General features: G+C 45.5%; 1 protein-coding gene across 4 annotated transcripts in view; it reads left to right on the forward strand.

The window, feature by feature from the left end:
- Positions 1–16,658, forward strand: part of kst (spectrin beta chain, non-erythrocytic 5 kst) — an 82,494-nt gene that overhangs the window by 36,786 nt on the left and 29,050 nt on the right. For all 4 annotated transcript variants that reach the window (XM_025298843.1, XM_011152451.3, XM_011152450.3 and 1 more), the window contains exons 2-3: positions 1,046–1,299; positions 3,097–3,264. In XM_025298843.1, coding sequence (XP_025154628.1) covers positions 1,180–1,299; positions 3,097–3,264 — 288 coding nt within the window. In that variant the 5' untranslated portion in view covers positions 1,046–1,179. The remainder of the gene's footprint in view (positions 1–1,045; positions 1,300–3,096; positions 3,265–16,658) is intronic.

The following is a 16,658-nucleotide window of genomic DNA, read 5'->3' on the forward strand; positions in this document are numbered from 1 at the left end:
CGAACGAATTTTCCGCCGTGAAGTAAAAATAAACAGATGAAATGAAGACGAGTAAAAAATAAATGAATAAGTAAGAAATGAGTCATCAGGATTTCCGCTAAATCGCTTCTCAATTAATGCTCAATAATTCTTGAAGTAGTGTTCTGTGGTTTTTCAATTGAATAATTGATCTTTAATTTGAACGGAATTCCGTTCTAGTCAGTTGAAATTTCCGAATCGTTGATACTTCACTCCCGAAAAATTCGACTCACTCAACCGAACATTTTTCTCCGTCGTTATCATTTCCCCGAACACGAATGGCTGAAGGTTCATTGCCAGATGGCGATCTCGATATCTGGTGCCAAGAAAAATTCCGGACTAATTCGGGAAATTCTGAGCGGAGCCGCCGCGAGCGAGCGACCGTCCGGGAAGTATCCTTCGCGCCTTGGATTTGTTATTCGTCGTCGATGAACCTCCACGTCTATCTGTTATTCGCTGTTTCTTCTCGGTATTTTAATGCCCGGCCTATCAGACAAGTGTTAACGAGGGGAAAATTAATGCATCTGTGAGATATATTAAGAGAGGATTAGCCATCGTCATCGAATGTTCATTTCAAGACCGATGTTAGGTCAATCTGATCACCACAGGTAAATCGAGGCGTTAATTAAAGCTTCATTAAAGCTTTAATTAACTTAATTAAAGCTGTAAAAATTTAAACGAAGTGACGACTTGCAGCTTGATGAAGCCAGGAGCCGAAAGACGAAATTAATTAATCGGATTGCGGCCGTACAGAAAGTTTCACTCAAACGAATTTCGAAAAGGGTCAGATTGACACTAATAACACACGTCCGATGAGGGTTAACGAGAAAAAGGGCAAATTCCCAAGCACGTGCGCGGCAGAACGAAGACGCAGTGCGCGTCAGTCGCGCGCCTGCGCGCGCGGTCGGGGCTTCATCTGGCGAACATTTACGGCGTTGCGTTTCCGCCTGGCGCGCATCCTGTATTTACGTTGCGACACGTATGCGCCAGCAGGACTTCCCAAAAGCGAACGCACTTTCGGTTGCAGGGGCGCAGTATGTGCCCGGCGCCGGGCCAAGCGCCGCAGCCCAAGGAAGGATCCGTAGTAGCTTCGAGTACGACAGCGCGTATCCACCAACGAGAGCCGACAGATACCGGGGAGGCCCGCAGATACAAAAGAGAATGACTCAGAGGGAGGACGTCCTCAAGTTCGAGCAGGGCCGCATCAAGGCCCTGCAGGAGGAACGCCTGCACATCCAGAAGAAGACGTTCACCAAATGGATCAACTCGTTCCTCTTGAAGGTAATGATGCCTGCCAGTTATAAAGTTCAGTGTATACTCTTGCTCGTCGTTTTGTATCTCAGGACGAGTCTGTTCGAATAGCGCAATGACATTCTCCGGAAATCCTAAGAACACCCAGAACGAACATTGCGGATATCCTGTGGATATCCCGGGATGTACTTTGGATGTCTTGAGGAAGAGAATATGATGGCTGAACGTATGATGGCCTTTAAGACATGCAGAGAATATCCTGTCCTGAGGACTTTTACGGGATATTTTTAGGTGTCTAAAGGGAAAGGAAAAAATATAGTGTATTGAATTGTGTCGAGTTGTATCTTTTCTGTTTGAATTATAAGGAGAAAAAGCACTTGATTCTAAATCGGAATTGGCAAGTTGAATACGCGAACAGTTTTAATTTCATTTTCAGGAACGAAAAATTGTTAAATCTTTTTAAATTTTAATCTCTTAGAATTCTAAAATCTGTTGACTCTAAAAGAAATCAAGCTATTAATGTATTCGATTTACTAAACCCAATTCAGGATCGAATCCAATGTTTTCTTCTCCTTATACAGGATGCCCAGGATTTTTTGGAAACGAAAAATTATGAAAATTAATCAGATCAAACTGAGAAGAAAAGTCAAGTACCATTTTGCAAAAATCGTAATAGTTATTAATGATTGAGAATGACCACATCTAGAGGCTTTTTTAATTGATAACTTGAAAATTTACGTACTTATTTGCAAAATGGTAAAGGACTTTTTTATTCACAATGACCTAACCTATAATTATATGACGGCTATTGTGTATAATAGCTGTCATATAATTATAGGTTAGGTCACTCTGAACGAAAAAGTCCTCTACCATTTTGCAGATAAATAAGCAAATTTTCAATCATAAATAACTTATTAACTATTGCGAATTTTGCAAAATGGTACATGACTTTCCTTCTCAGTTTTATCTGACTTCACAATTTTTCGCTTCCGAAAGATCCCAGACACTTTGTATTTACAATTTAAACGGGCAAGATAGAAAGTATAAATATCTCGAACGCAACTCGGAATCAGCAAATTCAATAGGCTATATTTTTACAATTTATCCTTGAAACATCTTTCGGAAGATTTTGTTACCTCATGCTATTTGAGACTAGCAGACATGCAGCGGCCATTATGAGAGATTTATATTTTATTACAGTAACATTCCGAAATTACTTTTCAAATATACACATGAAATTCTCATTCGAAATATTTAGAACAACACAACTAAATATCCTGAAAATATCCTGAAAATATCCCGAGATCGTCCTGGATATCGATCCAGGATGTCTTGGATACATTCAGGATCATCCTGAGATGGGCGAAGTTTTAATGGCGTCGAAAACGGACGTACGTCGCACATATTTTCAGGACGATTACTCAATTAGTTGGTAACTGGCAATTAGCTTTCGTCGTGTCAGAAGGAGGGGGGATAACGGCAGAGTTGAGGTTCTTTTCGAAATATTCCCACTGGCCTCCGACTTCAGTAAACATCACTCGAGTGACCCTGTAACAAGTACGACTCACTCCACTGCTATTATGATAATCAAAGGCCTGGGATAGAGTGAGCGGGCACTTGGACTTGCCTGGAGAGCCAGTCTTACGTCTCATAAATGATGCAAATTTTTATCGAAAGTTCCTTCCGCGACCAAAACGCGGTGTCCTGGGATAATGATATCCTCGCAACGCCGTCATCAAGCCACAAGTTGAGCACTCGGTGCGGTGTGCCGAAGCTCATCGCCGGATGAATTGCCCCTCACGCCGAAACTCGACCTGCTTTTTTCAGGCGCGCATGGAGGTGGACGATTTGTTCACCGACCTGGCGGACGGGAAGAAGCTGCTCAAGCTGCTGGAGATCATCTCCGGCGAGCGACTGGCCAAGCCCAACAACGGACGCATGCGAGTTCACAAAATCGAGAACGTGAACAAGTCCCTGGCGTTCCTCCACACCAAGGTAAGAGGTGTTCTCGTCTCTTTCTGTGCTTCTTCTTCTTCGTCTTCTTCTTCTTCTTTGCGTTTTTTCTCTCTCCCTCTTCCTTCTTCTTCCTTCCTTCCTTCTGCCTTTCCATGTCGCTCTTTCGAGGTCTCTCGAGTGTGTTTCCTCGGACATTGCTCACTCTCGAAAACCTCTCGAGAACGCAGGATCAGGCGACGCGCCGTCGTCGGTTGTGTGCGCTCGAAGCGCGAACAACTTTGTTCCTTCGGAGAGGGATAAATAAAGGAGCCCGAAAAAGCTGGCCGAGAGCGATGTCGAGTGCTCGATAAATTAGCGGGGCAACAAGCGAGCCCCGTTAAGCCCCGCTCGTAACTTTTCCGCCGGATTATAGGTCGCCGCCGCGACATCGCGCAGGTCTCTCCTCTCCTCTCGTTGCGACGGTCCTCGCGGTCTAACAAGGAAATATATAGTGGTGTCCTTTACACCGATTTCCATGGCTCTTAAATACGATAGAGCAACCGAAAATAAGAGGCGCGTATATTTCATACGCGCTCTTTTCTTCGGTGAAGAGGAAACTCGGCGGAATTGATGGTGAGCGAATGTCCTTCGTCAGTCATGTGAGAAGATATTTCAAAGAAGAGTTTTACAGCATCGATGCTCCTCATATGCCCCTGTATTTTTCGGTAACGTTTTTAATTCGTTTCAACGAATTGTGTGCGAGACACTTTTTTTATATTTTTTTGTAGCTTCACTTTTCAAAGCATAAATATTTTTTAAACCGAATTTTCTTAAAAATTAATTTCTTGTTATTTTTTTCTTTTTTGGTGCGTTGATCCTGAATTTGAGGTCAAAAATTAAAAATATTCAGGATTCAAGATGGCGGATTCGAAACAGCGAACCAAATTTGGCCGATGTTTGCGATTCAGATTCGAATGAAAATTAGTAGAAAATATTTTCTTTTTTTCTAAAAAATATGCCACTTTTTAAAATGTTGATTTCTAATAATTAAGCAGCAGTTTGAAGTCGTACGCGTTTCCCAACAATTGTCGAGCATCTAAGAACAACAAACTGGGCGTGATAAAATTAATGAGGACGATGAAGATACGAAGGGAAATAAACGGGACATTCATGTCCCATCAAAGGATTAGTCAACGATTAAGAAAAACAACTGACATTAGCATCAAATTAATCACGACGACAATCCGGATGAGACCCGTCGTTGATCTTTGCGCGTGCCGTAACGGGGGATATCCTTCGGCCGGTTAAATCCCACATCACCATTCTCTCACGATGGATCACGATCCATCAACGTGAGACCGAGTCTACAGGCAGATTGCCGGATTGGGGGCGCAGCGGGGGCGGTGATTGCGCGGGGATGGGTAAGCTGACGTGTGCGACGCGTGCGTCGCTTCCGGTAACACGGGAATCGGGGCCGTGTGTGGCTTCTGTCGATCTCTTCAGGTCGAACAGACCCGAACTGTGATGTCACGGATCCCCCCCCCGCAGGCACACGAGGGTAGATTGAAAAGTTCCTGACCTGCCTAAGAAGAAAACACTTCTTTGAGCTGAATGAAATTGATTTCGCAACAAAGTCTCCTTTCAACTCGATACACCTTCAGCGTGTCCACTGAAGGAGCAGCATCTCCACATACTGAATCTAATTCAGCTCCAGCTTCCGCAGGAGTCTTCCCTTTTAAACGAAGGAATTTTATCACGGCGCGATACTTCAATTTCTCCATCGTCGACAAACTGTAATTTTGAAAGGCTGTCGGAAATAAATGAAGCGCTGGAATGACATCAAACTTAGTTCTTCCACGCTCGTCTATTGAACAAGTATTGAAATTTCACTGAAATCCTGCTCTTTCTCGATTAGGTCGGAAACTTTTCAATCCACCCTCGTCCTCGCGGGAGCGACGACGTGTTTTCCGAGTAAGCAGAGCGTGCACCTGCGCCGCATTCGCGCGGAGTGACTCGCGGGTCAGCCGAGAGCTTATCCGTGGATTTCCGTGCGAGATAGGACGAAGTCGGACGCGCGATAACGGTTCTCGCGGCCTTGCCGCGTAGTTTTCAGCGCGGTTGTCGTCGTGAAGACGAAGCTGAAGCGAGGCGGTAGCGAGCGAGCGAGCGAAACGGTCCGCGCAGCGTCGCGTGCGCGGAATGTTACAGGCGTCGTTAATCACGCTAATTTCGCAGAAGGATCCGGCCGGCTGGCGATGCGAAGGAAAGGAGAAATTTCTCCAGCCGGAACGGCAGAGTCCCGAGATGCTGATCGCCGCGGAGCGGCGCGGCGCGTCGTGCGGATCGAGGGCGTTCCCGCGCGCGGAAACGTATTTCACGCAGCAGATAATTGTGACGCATATTGCCGTGCGAGCGAACGGTTAATGCCGTTTTCTTCCCTTTTCTTTTCTCTCTTTGCTTGCGGTGTCTCGCGGCGCGCTCGCGATACGACGGACGTCGTCAGGAAGTCGTGCGTTAAATCGCCGCGCGCGCGCGCGCGCGCACCGAAAAATCGGATTCATCGTAGCCGGCGCGTATTCGAGCGCGTGTGACCTCGAAAGGGATCATCCTCGAAGACGCTCGGAAACGCGCAGGTCCCGCGGATAATTGGACAGTGAAAGGATCGTAGTAAAGATCGTAGGGAAGTCGTTTTTCTAGTCGACAATGACGCGTCGCTGCCATTCGTCGTGGCTCGGAAGAGCGGGAGGATGCGGATACGATCGTTGGCAAAAGAAGCTCGAGAGAGAAAATTCCCTTGGCATGTGGAAAAAAAGGTTTGCTTGGGAGAGAAGGAATTTTGGAACGGTGGAGTATGAACGACACAGCTGAGCGGGAATCTTGACTGACTCGGAATCTCTGTGTCGTTTATACTACTACCGCGATCAAAAAGTATCCGAACTTTATTTTCTAAAAATCGCGAGTAAACTGTAAATCAAATCCGTTTACTTTTTTAAGTTGGTGCACATGTCCTTCACATTTAGTGAAAAAATCATGGCGTTCCTTCAAGCCGTTTGAAAGTGGCAGTTGTTTATGTCAGTGAAGATTGTGCACGGCGATTTTTACGATGTCGAAAAATATGGAGCAAAGATTTTGTTTGAAATTTTGTGTTGCGAACGAAATTTCGTTCACAAACGCATTCAAAATGTTGCAAAAAACTTATGATGATGATTGTCTGATGAAAACAAGTACGTTTGAGTGGTTTAAGAAGTTTCAAGAAGAACGAGAATCCGTTGAAGACGACCACGCTCTGGGAGACCATCAGTGTCAACGGATGACGCTCACATCGAGAAAGTGAAAAAAAAATTGCTGCTCCAAAATCGTCGGTTGACCGTGCGAGAGATAGCAGATGAAGTTGGAATATCATTTGGATCGCGCCAGCACACAATCCGTAAGAAACGACCGGAATTGTGGGAAAACAACTGGTGGATTTTGCATTACGACAACGCACCCGCCATCGCATGCCTCGACACTTGTGCGTGAATTTCTGACAAAAAGCTCAACGAATGTCGCTCCGCAAGTACCGTATTCACCAGACATGGCCCCCTGCGATTTTTTCCTGTTCCACCTACTGAAAAAACCACTTCGCGGACAGCGTTTTGAATCGATCGAGGATACCAAAGAAAAATCGCTGCGTGAATTGAAGGCCGTATCGTCTGCCGCGTATGAGCGATGTTTCCAGAACTGGATCAAACGCCTGACATATGTCGCCGTTGCAAGCAACGGCGACTGCTTTGAAGGAGACTATAAGAATTTTGATGATTGAATTGTAATTTTGACTTTTAAAAATAAAGTTCGGGTTCTTTTTGATCACAGTAGTAGGAGTGTGATTCAGTTTTGTAGATTTTGCCGTCGCGGGCGGGCGGAGGTTCGGTTTGCGCGAGCCGAGGAGGCCACCTCCTCGAATTATTTGCATGAGCTGGCCGCATAATTTCGGTGGGCGGAATGCGACTGCATCTGCGAGCAGCGATCCATGGCGTTTGGTAAATAATGCATGACGGCTTACCCCGGCGTGTCCTAACGTCTCGAAGACCATCCTGGTCGAGGACTGCCTTACGAGAGACGGCGCCGTTTTTGCGAAGCGTGAGAGTCGATCGCCGGCAACGGTACACCGCTTGCGAAACATTTTCACCGCTTCTCGTTTTCCCCCGTTTGGACAAGGGAAAAGTCGCGTTTGGCTGTGGAAGTGAGCGAGCGCGGTCGTCACTCTCGCCTTAACCGTCTCCCAGCGGCGGCAGCGCTCTTCAGTTGCTTGGAAGGACCAAAATTGGCGCTCCAGTAATTAATCGCAGGTCTCCAGTCGGTTTCGCAATGAGTTTCTCCCACGCTGTGTCCTCGCCTGCCTCGACTGCCGTCGTATTTTCCACGCGTTTTCCGACGCAGTCTCGTCGGTCAGATGTCTACGACGTGGAGGCTAATGTTTCGACATTAGCTCCGACAACCTTATCGAGACGAAAGCAAACACCGGAGATATCGCTCCTCGTGTCGTCGAGTTTTTGCCCGCTTCCTCCTCGGCCGCGGCGCTTAAAGGCTAATTTACACGGTGCTGCTTTCATTCGCTTCTTAATTCGCTGATAAAAACTTGGCCTGAACGCTCGATTTCTAATCGCCAGCGTCTGAAATTCGGTCGCTGCGACAAACTTGGACGTGTTGAACTTTGACCGCTGGACGCTAGCGAATAAAAATCCATCGTCTAGAAGAAGCTTTCGCCGGCAAATTAACTCTTTATATCCTGAATTAATTCCCCCCCGAGACCTTGCTCTCGGCTAAATAACTTTCGGCATATTATAAACATAAGGAATAGGAAAATACGTACCATTTACGATTTAATAATTTCAAGATGCTGCTTATAAGCACTAAAATAAAACAGATAAAAGTAAAATAAAATAAAAAAAAATTTGAAAACACATATGAGCGTTTATACAGAGCGGTGCTTTCAATACCGTCGGGATACAAAAGACATCACGAAGCTTGCTCAAGCGAATAAAAGCAGTACCGTGCGAATCACCCTTCGATCCTAGACGCTCCCACTGTCCTGGCCGGCAAATATGAAAATTCCGCAACCGAAGGAACAAAAATGGCCGAACTTCGACGTACTTCGTCGTCTTCAGCCGCCTTGCCTTCTCTCGTGCGGCAAAATTGAAAGCAATCGGCTTGCGAGAACACAGAGTGACTATCGGTGAGTGACTCGGCTCCGGCCTCCGGCGTGTGTTCTTTGTAGAGATGTGCGAACTATTCGAATTCGAATCGAATCGAATCTAATGTAATTCGATTCGATTCGAATCTGAATCCCTATGATTCGAATCCGAGTAATTCGAAAATTTCGAATCGAAGATTCAATTACGAATCAAATATATTAGCGTGCATTATATTTGCATGCATCAAGTACAAAACGAGACACCTGGGCCTGTATGTTTGAACCCTTAACTTGTAATTAACTTAACTTATAATTAATAACTTAATTATTATATAAATTACTTTAAATATTTAAATATATATTTTACTTTAAGATGATATTACAATATCAATATCCCCTTTCATATTAAAACCTTCCATCATTGTGTGCATGTTTAATAGTCATGTTAAATTTTTTAATGATTCGATTCGAATTCGAATGAAATTTCATAGATTCGATTCGATTCGAATTCGAATTAAAAAAATGAGATTCGATTCGATTCGATTCGACATAAAAATTCTTGATTCGCACATCTCTAGTCCTTTGGCAGGAAAGGAGAGGCCATTTCATAAGCCATTAGAGGCGAGAGGATTTAAAGGCCACGCCCGTGCGTACGTGAAATTCGGCTCGCGTTCGGGCAAAGCGCGCGCGAATCGATCACGGTCTTATCGCGCGGCTGTCTTCGTGGTGACGATCTCCACCTCCCACCGTGCCTCGCCTCTCGAAAAAAGACACGGGTTATTTCTGGAGGATGATACGACATCGGCCGTTACGAGCAAACATTCCGCGAGCGGGCGAGCGTGTGTATGCGTGCGTGTGCACGAATCCTTCCTCGCTGTCGCGCCTAGGGATGCTTCGATCCTATCGGCGAGTTACCTTGGGCGTTTCGGCGACCTCGAAGGACGCCGGATCGGTGCGCCTTTGGGTTCTCGGACGTTCGTCGCGACTCGCACGTAGAAAACCGAGGAGGTCTCCGCGAGGAAAAGTCGAGCTGCGCGCGATTTCGCAAGAATGAACCGGCTTCCGGATTTCCGATTATCCTTACGGCAGAATTGTGCGTAGCGCGCCGTACTGCGACTCCTGGCCGCGCAAATTCCTCGAGTGAATCCTCGTGCTTCTTAATGAGAGACACCGAGGAGCCGCGCGCAAAGCGCCGAAGGAGCCTCGTGGAAACGAGCGCTGGCGCATCGTGAGACGCTCGGCGACGTTCCGGAGGCTGCCGCCAGAAGAGGCATCCTTTCGGAGGACACGCGATCGACACCTGCGATTTCTTGCCGCGGCGCTCGGCGGCACCGAGCGTGCTGTGGAGAATCGTGCTGAAGAGGAAGCCGGCGGACGAGCGAGAAAATGCGGAACTTTGGAATTCGAGTCGAAGCTCTCCAAGCGCGACGAAGCGGCTGCTCCCGAGGTACCCGCAGGAATTCAGCCCCGAAGTCATTAGGGAGCCAGCCGACCCTCTCTCCCCTCCCCTCCCCCCCCTCTAACGTGCACGTGAGCATGTGCAGTCGCAGAAAAAAATCCACGACGAAGAAGAAGAGGAAGAAAATTGAGGGGAGACGAAGCGGACAGCGAAGAGGAACACGAAGACACCAGACCGGCTCCGGACTTTCGACTTTCCCCGCCGCTTTCCAGCTGATTTTCGCCGAGCGGACGCGACGGGCGCGACGAAGAAGGCAGTCTCGGCGTTAAGCCGATAAGGGACCCAGAGCGTGGCGAGGAAGAGAAGAGCAAGAGCTGAAGGCGACGGGGAAGAGGAGAGCGCGCAGGGTGGTCACATGTGGACGAGGGAGGAAGGAGGGCGAAAGGCGGAGGTCAGCGACCGCCAAGCGAAACTTGCTAGACCGTCGCTAGGCTGTGCAGATGTGAAATGGAAGCAGACGACACGCCATAGGCAGCGGAACGCGACAGGACGCGGTGCAAGGTACCTATCTGGACGAAGGATGTGGAAGAGGAAGGAAACAGCGAGACGATCAGCCTCTCCGCGACTTTCGGCTAAGCGGTGCTTCGCGCCACGCTGTATAGCTGTGTGTGTGTGTGTGTGTGTGTGTGTGCTTGTCATGTGCTCGTGCATGTGTGTGTGTGTGTGTGTGTGTTCCACTTCCTGTTACGCGTCCTGCCCCTCCAATACTGAAGCGATCGACTGCGACTTCGGCGTCTTCTTTCCCGCGCCGTTCGTCATATTTTGTCGTCGGTTTTGTGTACTTTGTGTTTTCTCTCTCCTTCCCCCTCTTCCTCTCCTACGGTCTCTCCGACCGCGTCTCGCTCGCTCAGACTCCGAATCGCGATTAGCGTCCGTCGGCAGATTTCAGCTTCAAACACGTTACCATAGACAGCAATTTCCTGCCGGCCCTCGAGCCTCTTCTCGCCGTCCCCTTCCCCCCTCCTCAAGTCATTCAGTCATTCCGTCGGGTTCTTGTACCTGTGCGCCGATCTGCGTTGATCTTCGCGTGTTAGACAATGGCGTTTAGAGCTGTTTAGAAGCCGACCTCGTCTGAACCGCCACGTCCGTTACATGTCTTCGCCTTGGCGGGACGTCTTCATCGCGAAGGTGGCCGCTGATGGCGAACGGGGCGAAGCGACGCACAGTGGGAAATTTTGCTCACTTTTTGGACAAAAATCTTGTTAGAGCTCAATTCTTCATGAAATTGAATGATTTTTTTTTTTAAATATTCGTAAAGACTTATACTTTAAGCTGGTACTGCGGAAATTTAGTTATCGTTAAACCTACATTAAAGAAAGATGATCAAATGCGAGTAAACCTAAAACTCGTGTATCAACCATATACTCTTAAATATTTAAAACGTAGAACCTTTAGCCTTAAACTCTGAGAAGTCTTCTACAATAAGCAATTAGTCAAAAACCGTAAGCAAATTGACCAACCACAGTCGATAATTTAAAAAATAATCGAATATGATTCGTCATATTTACTTACGGCTTTTGACTAATTGCTTATTGTATAAGGTCTCTTAAACCCTCAAAACGCTTTAACCCTAAGCCCTTAAACTTAAATTTTTCAACCCTAAAGGCTAAAGGTTCTACATTTTAAATATTTAAGAGTATATGGTTGATATACGAGTTTTAGGTTTACTCGCATTTGATCATCTTTCTTTAATGTAGGTTTAACGATAACTAAATTTCCGCAGTACCAGCTTAAAGTATAAGTCTTTACGAATATTTAAAAAAAAAATCATTCAATTTCATGAAGAATTGAGCTCTAACAAGATTTTTGTCCAAAAAGTGAGCGAAATTTCCCACTGTGCGACGGCGCGAGAGGAAGAAACGAGTTTGTCGAACGAAGCGCACGTTTGGCCGTCGTTATATAATAGTTACCCAATCGACGTTAATTTCAGCGCTGCTCGCTGATGTCTCTCGCGGTGCAAATTGAGAGGAAAGAACATCATCGATGATGATGCGCGTGGTCGATCGTATATAAAAGAGAGAGAGAGAGAGAGAGAGAGAGAGAGAGAGAGAGAGAGAGAGAGAGACACAGAACGTCGAAAACGATAGGCGAAACTGGGTCGTCGCGGTGAAAAAGGCGGGAAGAAAGACGCGCGTTATCGGTGCGTATAGCCCCGTTTTTTATCTCGCGGCGACAACAAGAGCAGAACGCATTGTTGTCCGGCGCGATTTCTCGAATTACTGAACGGTGACGCGTGAACGTATTTTAATGACTTGTAGATAACGTTATCTCGCCTAACGTTGGCATTCGACGACGGCCGAAGCAACGAGGAGAGGCGTAAACAGCGAGCCATAACACGTTTCTCGATCTTCCGAGAACAAATGGATTATCAGGACGAGAGATGAATAGAATAACATTTGCATGCAACTTTTCTCCCGAATTATGCTGACGAGGGTGCCGCTGTCGTCTTCTTCAGGGTTGAGCCGAGATTGACAAATTTCCTTGCCTAATTTTCTATCGAGAAAACGCTTTCCCTTTAATCAACACACTTTCTCTTTAAAATGCGACTGAAGACGATACATATTTATGTATATGTTCAATTTGCTTAATTCTCCATAAAGATAACTTTCCCCAGTAAGAAAATGCTTCCCCTTTAAAGCTGAAGGTAATGCATATATTTATGTGTATCTATTATACACGAGAATAAGTTGCTGCCGGAAGCTTAAATAGGCCGTCATCTGCATAACTTTATTACTATCAAGCGTGTGCGAAAGTTTTAGTCTTGTTTCCAGCCCTCTAGTATAATTATTTTAAATTGAGATAATTTCTCGCCGTTTTTTGTGTTTTCGTAAGGTTGGCATTGAGCTTTCTTAGCACATATAACCTTAAAAATAAACAAAGTATATAAAAGGACCTTTTTTCTATGAATATTTGCTTTCGTCACTGATGTAATCCCACTGTCGTGGGATCCACCTACGAATGTCTATGTTTAGGATTATCATACATAATTCACTTTTCGTCATCAATACCAATTTTCGATAAAAAGATCTTTTTCACGCTGTCTGAAGTTTCCGAGCTTCTGAATTTTTCCCGCTTCGTGCAGTCGCCTTAAAACCGTCGCTTGGTCAACTCTGATCTGTTCTGCAAATTCTACTTGCGTTTGGGACGGGTTTTAATTCAATAACGCTTCCAAATTGTCGGCCTGAAGCTTTCGTGGCGTTTCAGAGCGCGGACGATTGCTCACGTCAAAATCATTGTCTTTAAAGCGACGAAAGCAGTATTTGCACATATTACAATATTTTCCCCGAGAACAAAGCGAATGAATTCACATGCTTTAGCAGCATTTTTTCCTTGCTGGAACTCATATTGAATGCAGCGTCGAATATAAAGTTTTTCGTCGTTCATTGCATCAACTGTTATTTTTAAGATCATATGCATCAATGAATCATAAAGAATGACGTTTCAGAAAATTAGCACCATCAGTACCAACCTCTTACAGAAACATGAAAAAGTAGGAAAATATTTCGATTTAAAGTAATTATTAGGTTGGTGAAAAAATGCATATTTGTACGTACCGAGTAGAAAGACGCATGTATCGGTTAAAAATTATATTTATTAATCAAAATAAAAACCATTGGCTTGCACACATTTCTCCCAACGGGAAACAAGTTTGTTTATTCCTACAAGATAGAATTCTGGAAAAGATAACGATAACTCAATCAGAAAAAAAAGATATTTAAAAAATAATATAAAAATAATATTTAAAAAGTAAATATTAAAGATTTAACGATATTAAACATAATTAACGATAATTAAATTTAAAGATATTAACAAAACACTTAAAAGACATTTTTGAAACGTTAAAAATAATTTTTAACGAGTTATTGATGTAAAATAAATATGAAATAAACGTTAAATAAATATTTCTTCTTAATCACTATTTTAAATGAAGAATTAATTTAAAATATACATTAAATAAACGTTAAATATGTTTTGCACATTGAATGGAAGAAATGTAAAAAAAAATGTAAAATAAATATTTGAAAAACGTTAAAATAATATCTGCTAATTGGGAACTGGAAGAATTAACTTATAAAATGATAAAAGCCGCAATTATTTCTGCACCAATCTAAAATATATTAGAATATATTAAAAATGACCAAAACTTTTGCATACGCCTAACTAGATAACAGCAAACACTCGCGAGCGGCCCAAAGCCACCCCTTTTGACCCCCGCGGCGTGACAAGGCAAGACAAGGAGGACGAATCGGAACTTGGCGCTCGCACGCCGTGTCGGAGAGCGGCGCGAACGGCGATCGATTATCGCCGATACGTAATCATCGCGAGGAGAATTCGATAGCTCGCTGGCCTTTTATCCGGCAAATTGCGCCTTCGGCTGTCCTAAGCGTAACCTACGCGCCACGTCGTTCCCACAGGATGCAATCACGCGAATTAGGAGGAACACACCGGTACGAGATGCCGCGGCCGAAAGTCGTGATTATATCGATCTCCCGCCGTGGTGGCTCGCAGGAGTCGTGCACGACGGAAATTTCATGCAGCCTGCGCGCCACGTGCTCGGCGGCGCAGCAACTGTCGGACGCAAGTGAGGAAATCGGAATCGGAAAGTTCCCTAGGGACTTTTTGCGGTAGCGTTCTTCAGATCAGGACGAAACTGCGTCTTTCGACCCAATGACGTAACTTTAGCGTTTATCTGGAAAACGTGATTGCAAAATCTCCCTGCTTGTGGGCACTTCCTGCGCGCTCAACGACGCTCTTTTTCCCAGCAACGCGCTCTTCTCCTCGAGAAGTGTCGAGGCGTCGGCTGAGATTTATAGGTGAGGCACGCGAAAAATCGACTTCGCCTTGAGGAAACAACGCGTCTCATTGAATCGCGTCACGCTACGCTAAGGACGAGATACGTCGGCAATCATTCCGGGAGATGATCCAGAATTCGACGGCGACCGCGGTGGATGACGCCAGCGCCGGGAAAGAACCTCCGCGCGGGCAGAGCACATGACCTCGCGAGGCTTACGTGGGACGTAACGAATCGCGCCGTGAATTGTCGTGAATCACTGGTCGCTCCTGCGAGGCAGCCGCGGTCCTCTCGAGCGTGACACACGGCGACGGACGCGGTTGTTCCGCGGAAAATCAAATCACCGGTCGAAGAAGAGCTTAGAAAACTGCAGCGTTGTCGCGATCGGCGAATTGGCCGCCGCAAGCGATCACAAAGGACACACGCGAGGCTCGAAGACGCTCGCACGTCGCTGATCTCGCCATTATCGATCACTCGGAAGAGCTGCGAAGAGGCAGGCTTCGGTCTTGAGTTTTCCTCCCTTTTGTTAACTTACTGACTTTTGGAAATTTCAAAATCATCAAATTAACAAAAATCAGGGCACTATTGTAACAACATATTCTTGAGACTAAATAAACCGAGAAAGTCTAGTACGACTTTTTCTTCCGACAAATAGCGAGATATCGTAAGTTAAATATTGAAAAAGTTATCAAGTTTTCCTCAAATATCTCAAAAAATATTAGGCAAGTAAAAAAATGTTTTAGACAAAAGTTGTTCAAATTAATTGGTAGAAAAAAAAACAGTATAATAAAAAATAGGGATTCCCATTTTAAAAACGCAAGTTGACCTTCAAATGACCTTCAAAGTCGAGGTCAAATTTGATGTCACGAAAAAACAGAACTTTATGAACCTTAAAACTTTTGTTCGGGTTATTTTTCCCTGTAATGCATAGATTCTGAGATGGGGGGGGGAGGGTCCGTTACTTTTGGAAAACTTGGTATGTTATGTGTATGTTATGTATAATGCAAATCTTATTGATTTTAATATAAATTTCCTCTTATACACATATTATTTAATCTCTTTTTAACAGGATTATTATTTATTCCTACTAGTTATACTAGTTAATTTGAAAAAAATTATTGTAATATATACACGCCGACATTCATGTCAACATATTCCTCTTCATGTATCATTAATTGACATAAGAGGAAATCCTCTTGAAACAAGAGGAAAACAGTTAGAACATCTGGTAATCTGATAAATTTTAGATGAATGGATTCACTTTAGTCGCTTTATCGAAAGAGGAATCTTTTTTCTGTAAAAGAATCTTCGCTTAGAATATGAGACTATGGGAAAAATCACTTTACAAACTCGACTACACACTTCTGCTTCTTCCGCAACCTCGAGTCCTCCGCTCGCGCGTCTCACGCAAAGGACGACCTTCGTCTCGAGAACAAACCTGCGGCGCGAGATCGCAGCTTCCGCGAGGAACCGCCGAGAGGTCCTGAGGACGACGCCGGTATCGTATACGTCCGCGTATATTTCCACTTTGGCCGTGTTCTAAAATTCACTGCCAGCGCTGAAAATTTATAGCTTGCGTGACACAAACTATATATTTTCAGTACTGGCAGTGAATTTTGGAACACGGCCTATGTCTCCTTCTCATGCGTGCGCACACGCACGCGTTATTCCCACGTTTCTCTCTCCAACGTCGCAGAGAAAGCACAGTGTCCTCGTTCGCCGGCGCTGCTCGCGCCCGCAGCGTTTCCCCGATTTGACGAGCGCGTTCGTCAGGGGCTTTCTCTCTTTCCTCCGTCTTCGCCTTCCCAGAGCCTGCGTCATCCAGCGGGCCCTTAGGACGCGAGCAGGAGCCGCGAGGATGAGGGACGGCCGTAAAAGCCGCGGGGACGTCTTCCTAACGGACTCCCGTCTCGCTCTTGCCCGCGGCATCCCCGCGGCTCCTTCGTCCTTCGGCCGGGCGCGTCGCTCAACCTTGTACTCCATAACCATTCACGGAAAGCGCAAAAGCCGACGGCGCGCACGTGCGCGCC

This window comes from Harpegnathos saltator, unplaced genomic scaffold (assembly GCF_003227715.2).
Source record: "Harpegnathos saltator strain DR-91 unplaced genomic scaffold, Hsal_v8.6 scaffold240, whole genome shotgun sequence".
Taxonomy (NCBI): Eukaryota; Metazoa; Arthropoda; class Insecta; order Hymenoptera; family Formicidae; genus Harpegnathos; species Harpegnathos saltator.